The 21,661-nt window shown below is 40.2% G+C and overlaps 2 protein-coding genes and 1 pseudogene across 3 annotated transcripts; 2 read left to right on the top strand and 1 right to left on the bottom strand.

Annotated features, from left to right (window-relative positions):
• Positions 1 to 2,234: 2,234 nt before the first annotated feature.
• Positions 2,235 to 5,066, top strand: LOC115593625 (tripartite motif-containing protein 16-like). The gene has a single exon (XM_030437207.1). It carries the CDS (start codon positions 2,267 to 2,269, stop codon positions 3,938 to 3,940), a length of 1,674 nt encoding a protein of 557 aa, XP_030293067.1. The 5' UTR covers positions 2,235 to 2,266; the 3' UTR covers positions 3,941 to 5,066.
• Positions 5,067 to 9,386: 4,320 nt separating this feature from the next.
• On the top strand, positions 9,387 to 11,043 carry LOC115594515 (E3 ubiquitin/ISG15 ligase TRIM25-like; annotated as a pseudogene).
• Positions 11,044 to 12,012: 969 nt separating this feature from the next.
• On the bottom strand, positions 12,013 to 21,451 carry c13h5orf24 (chromosome 13 C5orf24 homolog). 2 transcript variants are annotated; one of them, XM_030438628.1, is made up of 2 exons: positions 21,152 to 21,451; positions 12,013 to 17,348 (listed from the first exon to the last, which is right to left on the bottom strand). In XM_030438628.1, the coding sequence occupies exon 2, from the start codon at positions 17,340 to 17,342 to the stop codon at positions 16,725 to 16,727; it is 618 nt and encodes a 205-aa protein (XP_030294488.1). In that variant the 5' UTR covers positions 17,343 to 17,348; positions 21,152 to 21,451; the 3' UTR covers positions 12,013 to 16,724. The 2 variants fall into 2 exon arrangements, with proteins under 2 accessions (XP_030294488.1, XP_030294489.1); XM_030438629.1 differs by having other exon boundaries at positions 12,013 to 17,345.
• Between the last annotated feature and the right edge of the window lie 210 nt (positions 21,452 to 21,661).

The raw sequence follows: 21,661 nt of genomic DNA, 5'->3' as shown, positions 1-21,661 counted from the left end.
TACACAGTGGAGGGAACAAAGCTCATTAACAGAGACTAGTCTGCTGGAGTGCGCAGATGAACACACCAGAAGCTGTTTCCTTGTCACTTGATCTTGCTGACTGTCACTGGATTTGTATTTTGCTGTTTATTAATGAATGCCTGTTTATTTTGGCAGCTGTTGTGCTGGAGTTTATATTCACTGATCTCAACTCTATGTGCAGACACAAACAGCAGATGGCAGAAGAATCATCTGTTTCCACTAACCACTACATCAACACTGACTTGAACACATTGTGTAGTGAATTCATGTTGGTGTTTTTAGATTGAATGCTGCTTTTCTGTAGATAATAATCACATACCTTGCAGGTAATTTGATTGTATGCATTTCAAGCAGTGGCAGCAAATTGATCAGGATACCTTTGACGCAATATTGCTAGTGAACAGAGCCGATACTCCTCAGGTGTTGAAGCTAGTAAAATATAGCTATATAGGAATAATCCTGCATTGGCGTTAATCTCACGCTTTTATAATTATTTTTTTATAATATATTGTGGCATTTATTCATCTAATCATTAACAAAAGAGAAACAGGTTTGAAACAGTAAGTTTTCTCCCCTAAAAAACCATATGATGAGTGCATGATTCATCAGTGTAAGTCTAAATATAAGAACAACAGGAAGCTGTGTTACAAAAGTAACATTCTTTTAAAACACACAGAGGGATGCGCTTAAAAGCAAGAGGCAATACATGAGGGCACTATTTCACAATAAAACAGGAAAAAGGAGAACATAAAGAGTTGGGATCATGACACCAATCGTGAGACCTCTATTTTTATATATTTTTTTCAGAATTACCTTATTAGTTGAAAGCCAAAACTTTCTCTCTGACAGATGAACCACGATTCAGGGCTAGAGTCACGCTGCAACCCTCACATCGGTTCTCTTCTTGGAGAGAAGATTAGATTAGATGGGCTTTTATTTATCCCAAAATGGGGAATATTACTTGTTACAACAGATCAAGATGCAGCAAGTACAGGAAAAATAATCAAATATGCATAAACTTGAATAGAAAATAGATATAAAAAAATAAGATATTTACAAAAAAAAACAATAGGATATTTACAAAAAACAAACAAGTGAGTGGAAAGTGATTGTTCAGGTTCAACAGTCTGATGGCTGTGGGGATGAATGATCTGCGGCAGCGCTCCTTCTTACACAGTGGGTGTAAGAGTCTGCTGCTGACAGAGCTGCTCAAGACTTCCACAGTCTGGTGCAGGTGGTGTTGTGAGAGGTGCTCATGATTGATGTCAGCTTGGCTTACATCCTCCTCTCATCCACCACCTCTATGGAATCCAGCAGACAGTCCAGGACAGAGCTGGCCCTCCTGACCAGTTTGTTTAGTGTCTTCCTGTCCCTGTCCGTGCTGCTACTCCCCAGCAGACAAATCAAATCAAATCAAAATCAAATCAATTTTATTTATATAGCCCAAAATCACAATCACATTGCCTCAGTGGGCTTTACAATCTGTACAGTGAACAACATCCTCTGTCCTTAGACCCTCGATTCGAGTGAGGAAAAACTTCACATGTTGATGGAAAAAAAACCTTTTAACAGGGTAAAAAAAACAAAAACAATGGAAGACAACTGCATAGAGGAGCGCTGATGCCACCACAGTGTCATAAAATGTTCCAACGAATGTCTTCTGCACCCCAAAGGGACTCAGTCTCCTCAGCAGATGGAGGCGTCTTTGGTCCTTCTTGTACAGGGCATCCATGTTCTCAGTGCAGTCCAGTTTATTGTGAAGGTGAACACCCAGGTATTTGTATTTTGCCACTATCTCTATGTCCCAACCCTGGATGTTCACTTGTGTGATCTGTGGTGTCTTCCTCTGGAAATTGATCACCATCTTCATTTTGCTGGTATTTATATGCAGGTGATTGCATTCACACCAGATAACACAGTCAGTGATGACCCCCTATATCTCCTACAAGCACAAATTTATGACCACAGCCCAGCCCAACTTTATTTATTATACTTTTACTGTCCTGGCTCGGCTCCTCCTGCGTTGCAATACTCTCAAAGTCCATTCTGCTCAGACATGTATGGTTCCCTCCCCTTTCATAAATCTGCCAGTGTACAGGTGGGTTTAAACACCATGTGATGAACTGTAACAGCTGATAGGCTCATACACTACAGACCATTGAGGAAACATCAAGGAAATGAGCTCAGCTTTTATCTGGAATCAGAGAGTGAAACTTACTGACATTCACTGTCGTCTGGAGGAGAAATGGCGCAGCAAGTGATTCAGCTGGATCGAGAGAAACGGAGCTGTTCAATCTGTCTGGATCTTCTGAAGGATCCGGTGACTATTCCCTGTGGGCACAGCTACTGCATGAGCTGTATTAAAGACTGCTGGGACACGGAGAATGACAAGGAAGCACACAGCTGCCCTCAGTGCAGGCAGAGCTTCACACCGAGGCCTGTCCTGGTGAAAAACACCATGTTAGCAGAGTTAGTGGAGGAACTGAAGAAAGTACAACTTCAAGCTGCTTCACCTGATCATTCCTCTGCTGGACCTGGAGATGTGGCCTGTGATCACTGCACTGGTAAGAAGCTGAAAGCCTTCAAGTCCTGTCTGGTGTGTATGGTCTCTTACTGTGAGCAACACCTCCAGCCTCACTACAGTGTGGCTGCATTAAAGAAACACAAGCTGGTTGAAGCCACCTTAAAGCTTCAGGAGAACATCTGCTCTCGCCATGACGAGGTGATGAAGATTTTCTGCCGTACTGATCAGCAGTGTATCTGTTATCTCTGCTCCATGGATGATCATAAAGGCCATGACACAGTCTCTGCTGCAGCAGAAAGGGCTGAGAGGCAGACGGAGCTCGGGGCGAGTCAGCAAAAAATCCAACAGAGAATCCAGGACAGAGAGAAAGACATCAAGGTGCTTCAGCGGAGGGTGGAGGCTGTCAATCTCTCTGCTGACAAAGCTGTGGAGGACAGTGAGAAGACATTCACCCAGCTGATCCGTCTCATTGAGAAGAGAAGCTCTGAAGTGAAGCAGCAGATCAGATCACAGCAGAAAACTGAAGTGAGTCGAGCTAAAGATCTTGAGGAGGAGCTGCAGCAGGAGATCACTGAGCTGAGGAGGAAAGACACTGAGCTGGAGAAGCTCTCACACACTGAAGATCATCTCCATTTCCTGAACAACTACGTCTCACTGTCACATCTGAGCGAACCTATAGACTTACCCAGCATTGTTATACGTCCTCTGCCCTCTTTTGAGGGTGTGACAGCAGCTGTGTCGGAGGCCAGAGATAAACTTCAGGCTGTCCTGAGTGAGGAGTGGACAAAGATCTCACTGGCAGTGACTGAAGTGGATGTTTTACTGCCTCAAGCAGAGCCCAGAACCAGAACTGAACTGCTGAAGTATTCTTGTGAAATCACACTGGATCCAAACACAGCAAACACACGTTTGTCATTAAGTGACAGGAACAGAAAAGCAACATTAATGTCAGTAGACCAGGTATATTCAGCTCACACAGACAGATTTGGTGAAATGTGGCAGGTCCTGAGTAGAGAGGGTCTGACTGGACGTTGTTACTGGGAGGTGAAGTGGAGCGGGTACGTTTATATATCAGTTGCATACAAGAACATTAGCAGAACAGGGACCTTGACTGAATGTGCTTTTGGAAATAATGACAAATCCTGGTCATTAATTTGTAACAGTGGAGGTTATACATTCATTCATAATAATATTGTTACTTCCATCTCAGGCCCTCAGTCCTCCACAATAGGAGTTTACCTGGATCATAGTGCAGGTACTCTGTCTTACTACAGCGTCTCTGAAACCATCACTCTCCTCCACAGAGTCCAGACCACGTTCACTCAGCCTCTCTATGCTGGATTTTGGCTTCCTTTTGGTACTGGTAGCACAGCAGAGTTGTGTCAGTTCAAGTAGACAGGAGATTAAAGAGAGACTCATCTGTGGTGCTGTACATGTTGAGGTGTGTCTGCACTGCACTGATCAAACATGGTGGGTGGGACTGTAATGTTTTTCTATGATTTTATATTGGGGTTTTATTTTCTTGTCACTTTAGTGAAACTGTGATTGTTTCCTACAGAGTGATTAGAACATCTTGTTTGTTGAAATTTGACTTGTACGCTACATTTACTGAACATTTGGGAAATATTACATAAGATGTGAAATGAAAAATCTTTTTTTGTCAGATTTACTTACATCAGAAACATGTGGTGTGTAAAATGTGTTAATCTGTTTGGATTTTTGAGTTTTAAGTTTTTCCTGTCATTTTATTTATACCAAATCTTCATGAATTTATTTTGTGTAATTTTATGTTTACGTTTTAGTTTTCCGCATACTTTTGTCTGTACTGCATAATGTGCCTCTGTTATAATGATGATGTAACCAAAACCAAGAATGTCTGATCTCTGCACTAAAGATGTCAAACATGGTGGGTGGGACTGTGATGTTTTTCTTGGATTTGATCTATTTTTTTGTTTATTCGTCAATTAAATGAAATGTTGAAATTAAGGGATTAAACTGTTGTTTGTGGAAATTTGAAATTTACTAAAATATTTCCATTTTACACTGTGTGTGGAAAATATTAGTTAAACAAAATGTATGACTAGAACTCTGTTGATGTCCTACTTAAGTTGACTTTTGTTATCATATAAATGCGCTCAATTATGTCAAAAACCACAAAATTAATAAAATTTGTGTATGCATGTATTGTAAGTAATAGTAGTCATTTTTTTATTTTGAAAATAACATCAAGTTGTACCACATCTTCATGAACATGATTTGTATCATTAGTTTTCTTTTTAGTAGTTTACATACTGCCGTCTGTACTGTATACTATGTTGTTATTGTGATGATATTGGAAATTCTCATTACTCCGTAAAATTAGTGATGCTGTAGAAATAGATATGATTAAAATTTTACCTTCTGAAGAAGAGTTTTCTACTCATCTTTTGAAGGGTTGTAAAATGTCTTTACAAGGTAATTTTCTTTGGAAACATCTCTGAAAGTCTTTGTTCAAAACCCTTCAAATAAATGAATACATACATGAATAAATAACTGACTTATCATTTTAACAGTAAACCTCTATTCTTTGAGAAATCAGTATGCCAGCATATTATATCTGGAGCAATTTGCCTTCTAACTCTTTTCTTCAATCAATCAGTTTTGGTAACAAACACACAGGGAGGGTGATGAAGGTTAATCAAATAACATCCACTTCATGTTGGAGTTGATGGGTCATTTTATCCGAAAAAGCAGAAACATCATGATATGTTTACTGTCTCTGTTGCAAAGAAAAAGAAATAAAATAATAGATGAGTGTCTAAATATAAGACAAATAATGAAATATATATTTTATAAGTGTAATGATAAGCACCTGCATTTGTTTGTACTTCAATTTATTTATATCTGTATATATTTATTTATATACTTCCAAAATATATACTTCTCTTTGGACTCAGGAGATGATATTTATTATGAAACATGCTACATTACACAAAAGAAACAATGAATGATATGTTTATTTTTACTCTTTTGATGAGTGAAGGTGAAATGTGGTCATCAACACCTACATTAGGATGAACATGATTAATGCTGCTCTCCAACAGCCCCCCCTAGAGGCTGGAGCCCAGAAAGCTTTCCCCTATTTACCCCCTCATTGTTAATTGTTAATCTCTTTTTCTGGTGAGCAGATTGTTGTTTCACCTTTCACCATTTTTAGCATCTTCACAATTTGTACCTCAGTGGAATGGCTGCAGGGACAAAAGCTGTTTCTGTGTCTTTTTGTTCCACACCTGGGGATTTTAAACCTGCGCTCAGAGGGGAGAAGCTGAAGCTCAGTGTGCAATGGATGGGAACTGTCATGTAAAACTGAACCACATACACGCTGTAGCTGTTTTGCATACAAGGTCTCCACATTGAGCTGTGTGGCTCACCAATCAGCCTGCTGGACCACTTTACTATTTGGTTAAGTGACTTTTTATTTTTCAAAGAGAGGTTCCCAAACCAAAGGTGAGCATGTCTGTTTATGATTCAGCTTTAAAATGCAAATTTAAAAAAGCATCTCAAGTAATTTCTTTTCCCTTAAGCAATAATACAAATAAGATCTTTGAGGCTTTGGTCGGGAAAACGTTCACACAAATATGACATCAAAAAATAATGCTTTTGTGTAACTACAATATTAAGTGCCAGATCAAGCAAAGTCAGTGCATTCAGAAACACATTCATATAACAGATCAGACTGCATTTTAAATTTTAACCGGGACAAATGTAACTTTTAAGAAAAATATATTGAATTCTGCTCGGTATCTATGTTTATATCCAATTTTACACCAAATAATAATTAGTGGTTTTGATGAATAACAAAAAAGATACGCACCATCTAAAAAGTGACAAGAACATGTTAGAAGAACCATTGTTCTGTACCAACGAGAACCATAAACTGTCAGATACTGAAAGTTGAAACTGAATGCCATTTAATTTAGTCTTGGTACTGATTTACTAATATAAATCAAAACGTCGCCAATTTACAGTTTTTATTGATTGCTTTGATGCAGCAGTCAACTCAAACGCCACATTTTCAAAACAGTTAACACACAGGCCGAAACAGTGGCACTCATGGTCAAAATGACTCATTTTGTTTGCAAAAGGCTCTAACCGTGCCAAAACATTTAAAATATGCAACAAAAGCTAATTTTGCCTTCAAACAACACAACTTGCAAAAAAGTGTATGAGCTCTTCCAATCAACCATTACACAGTGGACAACAAAATACAAAATACAGCACTCAGTTGAATCGGTGCACCATTGCTTGCCATTGTGGCCTATTACTCTACGTAGCTTTCATGCCATTTGTTGTCAAATTTGCCTTCTTGCAAAGAATTGAATCCAGAATCAGAAATGCTTTGATGCATTTTTTGATTCCATTGATTCTTTTTTTCGAACTGTGGCTGAAAACTGAAATACTGTAAATATTACACAAAATACATGGAAACCAAAATAAAATCTATTAGAGTATAAGAAAATAAAGAAGCTGGTAGTCTCATAGTTCACAAAACATTTCTGCAGCTTCACAGCAAGCATTTTCCTGAACAACTGACCTGTTTTAAAACAGAAAAGAAGTTAAAGATATAAAATTTTACAGTAAAGTATTACTGTAGAGTATAAGAAATAGCCACTATTGATACTCAGTCTCTTCTGTCTTGACGATGGGGCCACATGGCCTCATCCACATCACATTCATTATCCTCTCTTGCAATGAACCAGGGGAAAAATCTTCTTGCATGCCGTCCAACCTTGACATTCCTCTGCACCTATTTCTCACTCTCATCCGCCTTAGACCTCTTCAACCCATGTTGGCGAAGAACAACACAGCCGCTGCACTTTTTAAGGCCTGCAGACTGATTGCTCATTGGAGATTTGTGTTTAGGAGTGTCAAACAGGTGCTTTAGTGATTTCATACTGATGTAGGTGGTTTCTAATAGTTAGGAATAAATGGTTTCTGTTTGGTTACCATAGCTAAAACAATGGAGTTTGGACTGCTTGAATGACATCCGTGTTAACTGTTCTGCAAAAGGGTGGGGAAAATGTGTCAATCCAATTAGAAAGGGCTAACACATTTGCAAGAGGTGTCTTGGGCTCTGCTGAGACAGTCATGATGAAAACCAAGTGGATCCCAGTTTGTTTAAGGAGGTCAAAGCAATCAATAAAAACTGTAAGACTTTAAGCAAACCTCTTCTTCAGCTGCTTTGTATTGATACAAAAGTAAACACTGATGCTTTCAAGAACTGTGGAGTATTTTGTAAAGCAGAAAAAATAGGGTTTGTTTGAGAACAAAGCCAGTTATAACATTTAAGATTTTGATATCTTGTAAAGAATGTATCTAAGTTTATATCTAAAAAGACAGTCAGATCAAGGCAAGCTGACAGATTGGTGGTCGGGGTTTTAAACTGTCCTGCAGTCGAGTTCAAAATACTTCAGATTTAACTGTAAGGAGGGGCAGAGCATACAAACACAGTTCATCTAAACGTTTACAGGTGATTAAGGAGCAAACGAGACAAAATTGTCCACGTTAGACCATTTTTAGCCCGTTAGAAGAAAAGCAGGAGGTGAACTGTGCTGATGGGAATGTTTGTGCATTCTTTAGGTTTTAAACTTTTGGTTTAAAAAAAATAAAATAATACTTGGATAACAGTGTTATTCCTCACAACAATCTGTTTGATGACTTAGTTGCTTTGATGACATTTGCATGCAGATAATATGTAGACATTTTGCAAGGTGACATTTAGAGAGTGAACTATATATTCTATTAGCAGGAGTCATGTTTTATTAGAGTTGATTCTGGTGCAGAGTGGAAAAAGTTGGATCAACTGGGTTTCTGAGGATTATCTGTACATCTGTCTTTGAAGTGCCACTGAGCAAGGCACTTGGCCCCCAACTGTTCCTCTGAATCTTCTCAAAAGCAGAACACTCGAAAAGAGATTCAATCCGGAGTCTAACGAATACGACACATTAAAAAGGTGCTACATATAGAATTTTGTTTTTTAAATGAAAGACTATATTTACAGCAAACCATCCTGTTGCAGAGGCAATGTTGCTACGTGTCAGTGTTTCCCTCCTTTCTTGCTTTGCTTGTGTTTGTTTAAAGAGCAAGAATGAGAGCGAATATCAAACGACATTAGATAATAAGGAATTCAAACTGTAGTGTGATGAACAGAAAAGTAAAATGTGTGTCCAGCTCAGCTCAGGTCATCTTCTCATGATGGTCTCCTTTGTTTACAGTAATAAAACATTTTAAATGAATGTTTCCATCACTCAGCTGTGTTCAAATGCTTCATGAAGCACACTGAAATACCTCTACAGTTAGTAACATGAAACTTCTTGCTCATGTGGTATTACTTTTTTCCCGCTAAGAAAACAGACACAGCAGCATGTAGTGAGAGCTTCCACACACCATAGATCTCCAGCAGTTGTACTGAAAAACTAACAGTATTATATCAGGTGGCAGGCACATGGATTGACCTCACAAGGGTCTTGCAGGTAAAGGTGGAGAGAGTCCCAGGTGTACTGATCTGAGGGCTCATACACAATGCAACTCTCACATCCCTCCTCTTCCTGGATCAAGCACAACTTTTTAACCCCACCCAGACGTTACTGACGGGCCGGCTCGGCTCCTCCTGCTCTGAGAAACTCTCAAAGCACATTCAGCTCTGACGTTGGTAGTTCCCTCCCCTTTCATAGATCTGCCAGTGTAAGGGTGGGTCTAAACACCATGTGATGAACTGTAACAGCTGATAGGCTCATACACTACAGACCAGTGAGTAAACATCAGGGAAATGAGCTCAGCTTTTATCTGGAAACAGAAAGTGAAACTTACTGACATTCACTGTCGTCTGGAGGAGAAATGGCGCGGCAAGTGATTCAGCTGGATCGAGAGAAACGGAGCTGTTCAATCTGTCTGGATCTTCTGAAGGATCCGGTGACTATTCCCTGTGGGCACAGCTACTGCATGAGCTGTATTAAAGACTGCTGGGACACGGAGAATGACAAGGAAGCACACAGCTGCCCTCAGTGCAGGCAGAGCTTCACACCGAGGCCTGTCCTGGTGAAAAACACCATGTTAGCAGAGTTAGTGGAGGAACTGAAGAAAGTACAACTTCAAGCTGCTTCACCTGATCATTCCTATGCTGGACCTGGAGACGTGGCCTGTGATTACTGCACTGGGAAGAAGCTGAAAGCCTTCAAGTCCTGTCTGGTGTGTATGGTCTCTTACTGTGAGCAACACCTCCAGCCTCACTACAGTGTGGCTGCATTAAAGAAACACAAGCTGGTTGAAGCCACCTTAAAGCTTCAGGAGAACATCTGCTCTCGCCACGACGAGGTGATGAAGATTTTCTGCCGCACTGATCAGCAGTGTATCTGTTATCTCTGCTCCATGGATGATCATAAAGGCCATGACACAGTCTCTGCTGCAGCAGAAAGGGCTGAGAGGCAGACGCAGCTCGGGGCGAGTCAGCAAAAAATCCAACAGAGAATCCAGGACAGAGAGAAAGACATCAAGGTGCTTCAGCGGAGGGTGGAGGCTGTCAATCTCTCTGCTGACAAAGCTGTGGAGGACAGTGAGAAGACATTCACCCAGCTGATCCGTCTCATTGAGAAGAGAAGCTCTGAAGTGAAGCAGCAGATCAGATCACAGCAGAAAACTGAAGTGAGTCGAGCTAAAGATCTTGAGGAGGAGCTGCAGCAGGAGATCACTGAGCTGAGGAGGAAAGACACTGAGCTGGAGAAGCTCTCACACACTGAAGATCATCTCCATTTCCTGAACAACTACGTCTCACTGTCACGTCTGAGCGAACCTAAAGACTTACCCCGCATTGATATACGTCCTCTGCCCTCTTTTGAGGGTGTGACAGCAGCTGTGTCGGAGGCCAGAGATAAACTTCAGGCTGTCCTGAGTGAGGAGTGGACAAAGATCTCACTGGCAGTGACTGAAGTGGATGTTTTACTGCCTCAAGCAGAGCCCAGAACCAGAACTGAACTGCTGAAGTATTCTTGTGAAATCACACTGGATCCAAACACAGCAAACACACGTTTGTTATTAAGTGACAGGAACAGAAAAGCAACATTAATGTCAGTAGACCAGGTATATTCAGCTCACACAGACAGATTTGGTGAACGGTTTCAAGTCCTGAGTAGAGAGGGTCTGACTGGACGTTGTTACTGGGAGGTGAAGTGGAGCGGGACAGTTCATATAGCAGCTGCATACAAGAACATTAGCAGAACAGGGACACAGATTGAATGTGGATTTGTATATAATGACAAATCCTGGTCATTAAGATGTGACAGTGGAGGTTATAGATTCAGACATAATAATATTGATACTTCCATCTCAGGCCCTCAGTCCTCCACAATAGGAGTTTACCTGGATCATAGTGCAGGTACTCTGTCTTACTACAGCATCTCTGAAACCATCACTCTCCTCCACAGAGTCCAGACCACGTTCACTCAGCCTCTCTATGCTGGATTTTGGCTTCCTTTTGGTACTGGTAGCACAGCAGAGTTGTGTGAGCTCAAGTAGACAGGAGATTAAAGAGAGACTCATCTGTGGTGCTGTACATGTTGAGGTGTGTCTGCACTGCACTGATCAAACATGGTGGGTGGGACTGTAATGTTTTTCTCTGATTTTATATTGTTTTTTTTCCTCAATTTTGGGAAACTGTGATTGTTTCCTACAGAGTGATTAGAACATTATATCTATCATGCAAGATGTAAAATGACAAATCTCTTTTTGGTTTCTTAGACTTTTGTTATGTGGTGTGTACAATGTTTAAATCTGTCTTGTGTAAATTTGAGTGTTTTTGAGTCATGAGATTTTTATGTAATTTTGTTTGTACCAAATCTTCATGAATATGATGTGTGTATTTTTATGTTTACTTTTTAGTTTCCATTTTTTAAAATGTGTATTTTTGAGTTTTGAGATTTGTATGTAATTATATATGTGCCAGATCTCCATGAACATAATTCATGTAATATTATGTTTACTTTTTAGTTTTCAATATTATTCTTATCAAATTTCTATTATTTTATGGAACCAGAACCTGCATGAAAATTATCAGTAAAATATCAGCTTGTATACTTTCAAAATAGACCCTCTAAAAATAGTTTGTTGATCGTCTTTTTAACAGTGATATTATGTCAATATCTGGTAACAATTTTAAAGAAGCATTTATGAAAAGTCTTTGTTCAGAACTTACAAATGAATATAAACATAAATCAATAGGAGACGTGTTTTAAAAGAAAAGTTGTGCTCTTCCTTTAACTGTCAGAATATCACCAAAACAATTAGTTTTCCTACAAAATGTAATTAAATCATTAATCAGTTTTTCAAGATATTGTGGGAACAGAAACACACACAGGGAGATCAATAAAGACAGAAATGATTTAAAGTTTCTGACATATTGGCTCTTTCATAAAGGAAAACACTCCAAGACAATATTTCAGGAGAATGTGTTACTTTCAGATTTATTACACAACTTTTTTTTAACATTCCACAACAATCATGCAGGAGTAAAATGGGAATAATACAAAGCTTTACAGGCTTCGACCAATCACACTTCAGGAATAACTGGGCTTCACGTCTTCAACATGTGAGGTAATATTTTTGGAAATCATCGTCTACAGACAACAGACCGTGTGTTGATTGAATGCTGAAGATGGTGAGAGAGAAAAAGAACAATCGCACAAAACAACTGAGGAAAAAAGCAGAAATATAAAATAAAAATGACAGGAATATCAATAAATTAACCGTGTCAGTGAGTTTGTTTTAGGTAATCTACTTTTCATAATCATCACTTTGTCCCTTCTCCCTTCTGCGATGTCCTCTTTGGAGGGTCGGCATCCAGAATGTCAGAGCCTTCCATCAAGTAACAAAAGTCATGAAAGAAATATTTTTGTCACATATATGATTTTACACCTTGTCCATACATTTAAAATAGTATTTCAGATAAAAACTTAAAGCAACACAGAAAAAAATACAAATACTGTATTAATCACACTCTTTAAGGTTTTTTCATTTTGGACCTCTATGAGGGAATCAATGAGAGATTGTATGGATTTATACGAGTTAGTGGCAGAGAGGCTTGTCACTGTTCCTCTGTCGAAGCCTCATGGGAGCTGAAGCTGTTGAAGGTTGACAAAGTAATCAAGCATGTAAAAAAGCCAAAATGTTTCATCTTTTCACAGCAAACATTTACTTGAAACACAGGTGTTACTGGTGACGTTAACACTCTTTTCAAGTGTCTGAACAATCCATGATAGTGTAACAGCAACGACCCTGAAACTGACGGAGCTAAATGGAACTGAGCCATCATTCATTGTATCATTTACACCTGTGCTGTTGTTGGGATACCCAGCTAACGGTGCATCCTTCCAGCATTTTTATCCCATCAGGCTCCACCTCATCATGCGCAACTAAATCCTACAAAAAACAACCGCAACACCAACAATGTTAAAGATATGTGGCAGGTGATCCTTAGCAATGCAGGATGCAGGAGGAAGACGTTCCCAGATGAACTGAAACATTTTATGCTCACTTTGACGTCAGTGAATCCGCTATACGGTCTACTCTGCCTCACGAGGACTGCCCATTGTCATTATCCACAGCGAGGATGAGAAACAAACAGCTGAGAGTGAATGTGAGTAAAGCTTCTGGGCCTGATAACATGCAACGGATAACTAATAAAACCTATATTAAAAAGAAACAAAACACAAAATTCAGAATATGAGACAGCCAGGAATCATGTCAGCCATGACCTTTAGTTAAATATCAAACATGGCTACATAAGAATTATACAAAAAGAGAACTACTTTCAAAGTAGAATAACAGATGAATATAAATACAATAAAATGTAAGGAAATAAGTTTACATCATAGCAATTTACAATGCATTCAAAAGACCTGCTTACTATGAAACAATTTAAAGGTTTATTTTTACTAATCCAAACAATCAGACTATCTTTTATGGGATCATGGTCTCCAAGTGCTTCTTCATTTATGTTTTACACAGTCATTTTCATGCCAAGATTAACTTGTGAGATGTTGAAGTCTTTTTAAAAGTCAAATAGCATAAACGCTTACAGGTTAGATAACATCATATTCTTTGGTAAAGGAGGTGAAAAGGATGTTTGTACTGTATCTGACATTTCAGTAAACTTTGTTAACACCACACACATCAACAAAACAAGTGACAGAAGTTGTTCTACACAAGTATAAAAATACAACGATAATAAAAAGTGATAGTATCAAAGTTTTCACAGTACAATACGTACAATAAATTATTGCACCGAATTTTAAATGTCTTAAATTTTGTCATGAGAGAGAAACACAATGAAGAAATACTGTCTCCTCACTATCAGGGTTTGAAATGCCTGTATATAAATATAATACCAAAAACTGAATGTTCATTGGGGTAAGTTTTAAAGGAACAGTTCAATCCAAAATGAAAATTCAGTCAGTCGGGTGAATTTTCATACTCAACAAAACATTTCTGGAGCTTCACAGCAAAACATTTATCATTTCAAAAAACACAAAATGGCTCCATGTAGCTTGTCGGGTGTAATTTAGAAGCCCTGAGATATAAAATTGATATGAAACACTATATTTCTACCCTCGACTCGCGGTCAAGCTTGTGTGCCCAATTCAAATGGGGCACGCTAAAACTTTTAGCTTAGCAGCTGAAGAACTGGGGTTAAGAAAGGCTTTAAATAAAGTGTCTAAAACAATTTGGGATCTTGGGGCTTCCAGTCATTTGTTTTAAGCTGGACGAGCTGTAAGGAGACATTTTATGATGTTGTTTTTCTTTTTTTTGCTTTGAAGCTCAAGAAACATTTTGTGGAAACTTCATCTCAATTTCCATCAGCAGGAAGTGGAGTAGATATTGACTGAATTTTAACTTTGGCTGAACTGTTCCTTTGTGATTTATACTTAAAATTGCATCTCTATATTCTGTTTTACGCCTGTTTGCAATAAATTATTCTTATTAATTATTAAGACTTCCCCAACAGTCAGGTTCAAGTTCTCTACAGGGCCGTGGTAATGTACCTAACACAACATAATAAATAGAAACATCAAAAACAGACATGATCTGACCTCGTCATCTTTAAAAACCAAAACTGTAAAGTCTGATAAGCTGTACTCTGACTTTACAATGTAGAAATGTTGACTGGCCTGTTCACTGCTCCCCTCTGCTTCTAATGAATCTCCTCCAGCTTTGGCTGTTTGCTCTGGAGGAACAGCACCACCTGCAGCTTCCCCAGCAAACAGAACCTGCTGGCTCACAGTGCAGGAACACAGAATAGAGGCCAGCAGCTGCCGACAGTCTTGTCAGTGACGGTCTCGTCTGTTTATGATTCAGCTTTAAAATGCAAATCAACAAAAGCGTCTCAAGTAATTTCTTTTTCTTTAAGCAAGAATACAAATAAGATCTTTGAGGCTTTGGTCGGGAAACGTTCACACAAATATGACATCAAAAAAATAATGCTTTTGTGTAACTACAATATTAAGTGCCAGATCAAGCAAAGTCAGTGCATTCAGAAACACATTCATATAACAGATCAGATTGCATTTTGAATTTTCAAGAGGGACAATTTTAACTTTTAAGAAAAATATATCAAATTCTGCTCGGTAGCTATGTCTAATTCTACACTGAAATAATTAGTGGTTTTGGTAAATAACAGAAAAGATACGCATCTACAACGTGACAAGAACATGTTAGAAGAACCATTGTTCTTCTTGATACTGATTTCCTAATGTAAATCAAAACGTCGCCAAATTTAAGACTTTAAGCAAACCTCTTCTTCAGCTGCTTTGTGTTGAGCCAGTTATAACATTTAAGATTTTGATATCTGGTAAAGAATTTATCAAAATTTATATCTAAAAAGACACTCAGATCGAGGGAAACTGACAGATTGGTGGTCGGGGTTTTAAACTGTCATGCGGTCGAGATTAAAATACCTCAGATTTAACTGTAAGGAGGGGCAGAGCATACAAACACAGTTCATCTAAACGTTTACAGGTGATTAAGGAGCAAACGAGACAAAATTGTCCATGTTAGCCCATTTTTAGCCCGTTAGAAGAAAAGCAGGAGGTGAACTGTGCTGATGGGAATGTTTGTGCATTATTTAAGTTTTTTACTTTTGGTTAAAAAATAAAAAAGACTTGGATAACAGTGTTATTCCTCACAACAATCTGTATGATGACTTCGTTGCTTTGATGACATTTGCATGCAGATAATATGTAGACATGTTGCAAGGTGACATTTAGAGAGCGAACTATATATTCTATTAGCAGGAGTCATGTTTTATTAGAGTTGATTCTGGTGCAGAGTGGAAAAAGTTGGATTAATTGGGTTTCTGAGGATTATCTGTACATCTGTCTTTGAAGTGCCACTGAGCAAGGCACTTGACCCCCAACTGTTCCTCTGAATCTTCTCAAAAGCAGAACACTCGAAATAAAGAGATTCAACCCGGAGTCTAACGAATACGACACATTAAAAAGGTGCTACATATAGCATTTTGTTTTTGAAATGAAAGACTATATTTACAGCAAACCATCCTGTTGCAAAGGCAATGTTGCTACGTGTCAGTGTTTCCCTCCTTTCTTGCTTTGCTTGTGTTTGTTTAAAGAGCAAGAATGAGAGCGAATATCCAACGACATTAGATAATAAGGAATTCAAACTGTAGTGTGATGAACAGAAAAGTAAAATGTGTGTCCAGCTCAGCTCAGGTCATCTTCTCATGATGGTCTCCTTTGTTTACAGTAATAAAACATTTTAGAATGAACGTTTCCATCACTCAGCTGTGTTCAAATGCTTCATGAAGCACACTGAGATACCTCTACAGTTAGCAACATAAAACTTCTTGCTCATGTGGTGTTACTTTTTTCCCGCTAAGAGAACAGACACAGCAGCGTGTAGTGAGAGCTTCCACACACCATAGATCTCCAGCAGTTGCACTGAAAAACTAACAGTATTATATCAGGTGGCAGGCACACGGATGACACCAACACGAATAATAGAAAAATCTCCTCCTTGCAGCCTCACAGCAGACTGGTAAAGATTACAATCACCACCACCAGTATCTGTCAGGAAACCTGCGCTCATGCGTCTCTGTCTTCAGCTGATGGAGGGGGAGTAGAAACAGATAGAGCTTTTACTCATTAGCTGTCTTCTCTTTGCAGGAAGGTTCACAGAGGATTTCCTTGTGTGGTAGAGGATAGGGGAAAGCCGCTCCGCTGCAGGTGCTACCATAAGCCAGTTTGTTGAGGCGGGAGAGGCCTTTGATGCTGCCGGGAGGCCGACCAGGACTGACCTTGTACCCCGCCGCTCTGGTTGTACCCAGCGGCCTTCCCGGGCTCGTCTTGAATCCGGCAGCTCTGGTGGTGCCGAGGGGTCGCCCTGTGCTGGTTCTGTATCCGGCTAGCTTGGTGGTTCCCAAAGGCCTACCGCGTCTACCCGTCTTCCCCACAGCCTTGTTCTTCTTCTTGCCTTCATCCGCCGCTTGATCAGTGCTTTTAACGCCGGGTATTTTTCCAGGCAAGCGGGGGTCACCCCCGAGCACTTCCTGTCTCTGGCACACCATGGGCTTGTGGCTCTGGGTGGGCAAAGCCATGGGACCCAGCGTCATCTGGAGGGAGGGGGGAGGAGGGTAGAACTTGTTGGACTGGGAGGTGCACAGTTCAAAGTGGGAGGCGGGGTGGTGTCCGTCCTCTGCTAGGCATGACGGCCTGCTGTTCATGCAGAAGTCACTGCTGGTCACCTGGCGCATCATCTTCTGCTGGGAGTCAGAAATAAGTTGCAACTCTTTTAATATCACACACAGATAAAATACTTCTTTGTAGAGCCACCTCTTCAGCTACACTAAATAAAATAAATATAACTTTGATCTGAGTTTTAACCTAGTCTAAAGGATGCCATAGTCTAATCTGATCGCTGACGGTTGCCATAGAAAAAATTAGGGAAGAGGCCGTGTGCTAACTTGATGTCCAAGGAAAGTGTTTTCTCTAAAAATCTGAAAAGTATCTGATTGAAAACACATCCGATAAAGCATAAATCATCTTTGTGGGGCTCGTCTGAATAAGTCTTGTGCTACTCCGTTTCCTTGTTGTGATGCACAAAGCAATAATTGGCTCATTACTGTCACCCTCAGGCCAAAAGCCCTAAAACTGACAATGTATGTTATTTTAGTGAAGTGAGACATGATATTTATGCTCAGTCCGCTCAATCAAGCTTTTCTATGGGAGTTATTTGGGGCTCGCTCCCTTTTCAGCCACTAGATGTCGCACTACAGCACCAGAATCTCCAAAACAAATGTGCCTGAGCAATTTGTTTTAGGGAAACACTCAAGGTGTGATCAACATAAGTTTGTTTTATCGTTCATTCAAAATTATTTTCCTTTTTGTTTTATTCTTTGGATTCTTTTCGCTAAGAATGAGCTGCTCGTCAATTAGACGTTTTCTTTCCGAAACGGGTTTCATTCCTCGTCACTCTGCCCTGCAGTGGATTTTGGGAACGAGTCAACTGTGTCAATATATGATGTTTTGTCATTGTTTTGTTCTGTCAGTGTGTCTGGATGTTAATGCTGAAGATGCTTTAATCTTCTGTGTTATGCTGGGTTCTCCGGGCCTGGGTATCTGAACCCATACATTCCTTTGTTTTGTTGCTTTGTTTTACACTCTGAGTCCTCACAAGCAAAAAATATAAGAGTTTAGAGGTCAGTGAGTTAATGTTGCCTTGTTTTAACTCATTGAACTGATTTTAAATACACTGACCCAATTGTGTACATAAGTAATATATACTTTGGACAGTTGATATTGGCGTATATGTCTTAAAAAGCACAGATTTGCAACTTATTTCAGATATCATTATGCAGAAAAAGATGTTTCTAATTCCCTGTGAGACACATCGCTTCACTGCACTGATGCTATTTTAAAAAATGTATTGTTAAAATTCAAAATATCCTTCCCCTGTAGCAACATCTTTGCCACAAGCATTTGATAACCACGCTGGAGGGGCCACTGCAAAACTTTGTATGTAACAGCTGATATATCGATATCGACCTCAAAAAAAGTATCGGTCGGGTTCTACTCAGTGAGGGCTGCGTTAGAGGAAAAGTTCACCCAAAATTTGTATTTCTGTCTTTATTTACTAAGCCCCATGCCGGTTAAAAGTTGAGTGAAGCTTCGTAGTCCGCAAAACATTTCTGGAGCCAGTTGGGGCCAGCCAGTGCTACTCTGGAACCAGTTTCCCGACCAGTTCTCCCGATCAGGAAAACTTTTTTTAGAGCTGCACAGACACTCTTTGCGTCTAGAACAAAGTACTGCTTACACCAAGGATCATCGTGACCAAGGACCAACTAGAACCACCCATGACCGCCATTTCAAACAATCCGAGCGGGTATGTTCTCACTCATCCACTGTCAAATAAACAAAAGATTTTAACTATCTTCACTAATCGAAGCGACAGTGGGCTGAGGACCAGTCCCTGTTTGGATGCCAGTGTAGGCACGCAAAGTCCGGAGCAAAGAGTCAGTTTAGCTATATTTACTAAGAGATCCACATTTCCATACTTTTTCTTAACAATGCTCAGAAATTGGAGACACTTTTAGGGGCCGTCCAGATGGGCGAAAACGATCTTTTTTTTCTCCATCTTCCTCGGCATCGTTTCAAGAATAGTTGCGTCCACACGGATCCACTGAAAACGACCGAAAACGCTGCAGTGCATATTCCAGGCCTCTAGGTGGCGCTTGACATTCACCAAAAACGGAGAAGAAGACACGGAGCATGCGCATTAAGCTTGCGCACTGTAAACAGACAGTAGACGGAGAAACTGAACACTACAAGAAGAAAATGAAAATGGCTAGTGCAAGGAAACCAGAATCGTTTGTGTGGACCGTTAATGAGGTCAAACTGCTGCTGCGACTCACACTCAACTACAAGGCGAGTAAGTTGCAAGAAAGGCTCAATATCTTCTGCGGCACGAACACAAGCATGTAGTCGGCCATCGTTGTTGTTGTTGTTATGGACGTCGCGGGGTGGGGCGATGGCGTCATCGTTTTGGAAAGTATGCGGATTCGCCGTCCACATGAAAACGGGAGGGCTGCGTTTTCGGATTTCTCCACCCTGAGACCCGTTTTCAAAAACGTGCGTTTTCAGGCGCTGCGTTTTCAGGAGCCGTATGGACGGTCGGCCAAAACGATGCAATACGTGTGCGTTTTCGCAAAAGAGCGTTGTCGTCTGGACGGGGCCTTAAAGTGACCGAAAAAAATCACTCTACAGTGGCGCTCATGCCCATGGAAATAGAAACCAGTTCTTAAAGGCTCACAGGTTGAACCAACCTTGAACCAGCACCAGCCCAGAACCAGCACTTTGGTTGAAAAGGGGTGTTAGTGCTCAACACTTTACTGCATCAAGCTCAATCCAATATCAAACTTGATAGCCTTGTAAAGCTCAAAATTTTAAACCACCCAAAAACTACTCATCATGATCCGTGCATTATTCCCTGAGAAACTGAAGAAAGAATGTTTATGTTAACCTCCCAAATTTAAAGAAAACGAGAAAAAAAATCTATTCCTTTATCAAGGACCCGCACCAAAAGTTGTTTGGGTGTATTCTGGGCTGAGACAGATCCTGCACCCAAGTTTCATGGAAATGGGTTGTTTAGTTTTTGTGTAAGCCTGGTAACAAACCAACCAACGAACAAACAGGTAATATAACCTCTCTTCAAATCAATTTGGGATTAATTTGGGCACGTTTGACTTTTTTAAAACAGGTCCCCAAACTTCCTCATTTATTTTTAGGCAGATGCTGCAATACTGTTTTGCTGTGAACTCCAGAAATGTTTTGCGGACCACGAAACATCACCTGACTTTCCACCACCGTCGGGGTGAGCGGCTAACAAGTGAATTTTCATTTTTGGGTGAACTCATCCTTCAAAGACCACGAGAACAAAACATACAGCTTAATAACGCGGTGCTGACAGATGCTGCACCTTTACCTGGTGGTCTGCAGCTGACCTCTGACCTCCATGTGCAGAAGGGGGTAAGTGAGAGGACTACTTTCTCTTACATCATCACACACAGGACAGCAATGTGATCACAATTAGCTCACAATCTGACTGTTCACACGTGCATTTAGTTGCAGCAATGTAATCCTGATAATTAATATTTACTACACACACACGAGGAGGCACAACAAGACAGACTGCTGCTGCTGCTGAGATCTTCTTCTGCAGAGGACACAGGCTGCAGGGAGGTGTGGACTTTACTATCACATACACTGCCTGTAGTAATATTCATTCACAAAAAATATGCACATGGATTCCTCATCTTTTTGCATCCAGAGGACAAAAACCCCCCTACTCTCCGTGTCACTTTGCATCCGTGTAACGTTACAGCACAAACAGCCGAATTCAGCCTCGTTTCTGGCCTCGTTTTGTAGAAAAAGGGGTTTAAAAGCTTTGACGAAGAGGGCGGAAAAGTCCGACAATAGCCGATTGGACGTCTTGTACATTAGGCCAACGCAACGAAGCAAACAAACAGAGCCTCCTGTCACCAACATCAGCTCTTAAAGGTTACTGTACCTCGATTGTTCGCAGATCTCGGAGCAGAAAGGGTTAAGGAGAAAAATGATCTTTCATCCCTCAAAGCGAGAGTCGATCCATTTTTTTTTCTCCCCCACGATTATTGTCGCGCCGCAGGACAAGTCGGCTGGATGGACTTTAATCAGCACGTCGGATTGTTTATGGACGAGATGTGAAATGGTTCACACAGACAGGGTTTTTTTTTTTTTTATATCCCAGCTCCAGCGGTTTGGATGAGAAACGCAGCCATTTTCCATTAAAAATTAATAAGACGGGAGCGCAGTCTGAGCATGCGCAGAGCAGCGAACAGTGGGGAGGGAGGACGAGAAGAGGCTTTTCCTCCTTCCCCTCCTGAACTACATCCAAACAATTAACGTTTTCACTTTAAATACAAATAAGATTGTTTATTTACAACAAATATACATTTTTAAATGTATGTTTTAATGTTATAGTCTCGAAATTGAGACATAATCCAGTTTCAGTGCAAGCAGCACGACCCACTACTGATGA

Source organism: Sparus aurata, chromosome 13 (assembly GCF_900880675.1).
Source record: "Sparus aurata chromosome 13, fSpaAur1.1, whole genome shotgun sequence".
Classification (NCBI taxonomy): Eukaryota; Metazoa; Chordata; class Actinopteri; order Spariformes; family Sparidae; genus Sparus; species Sparus aurata.
The sequence above is the reverse complement of the archived record's forward strand: the minus strand, read 5'-3'. Positions and strand labels throughout refer to the sequence as shown.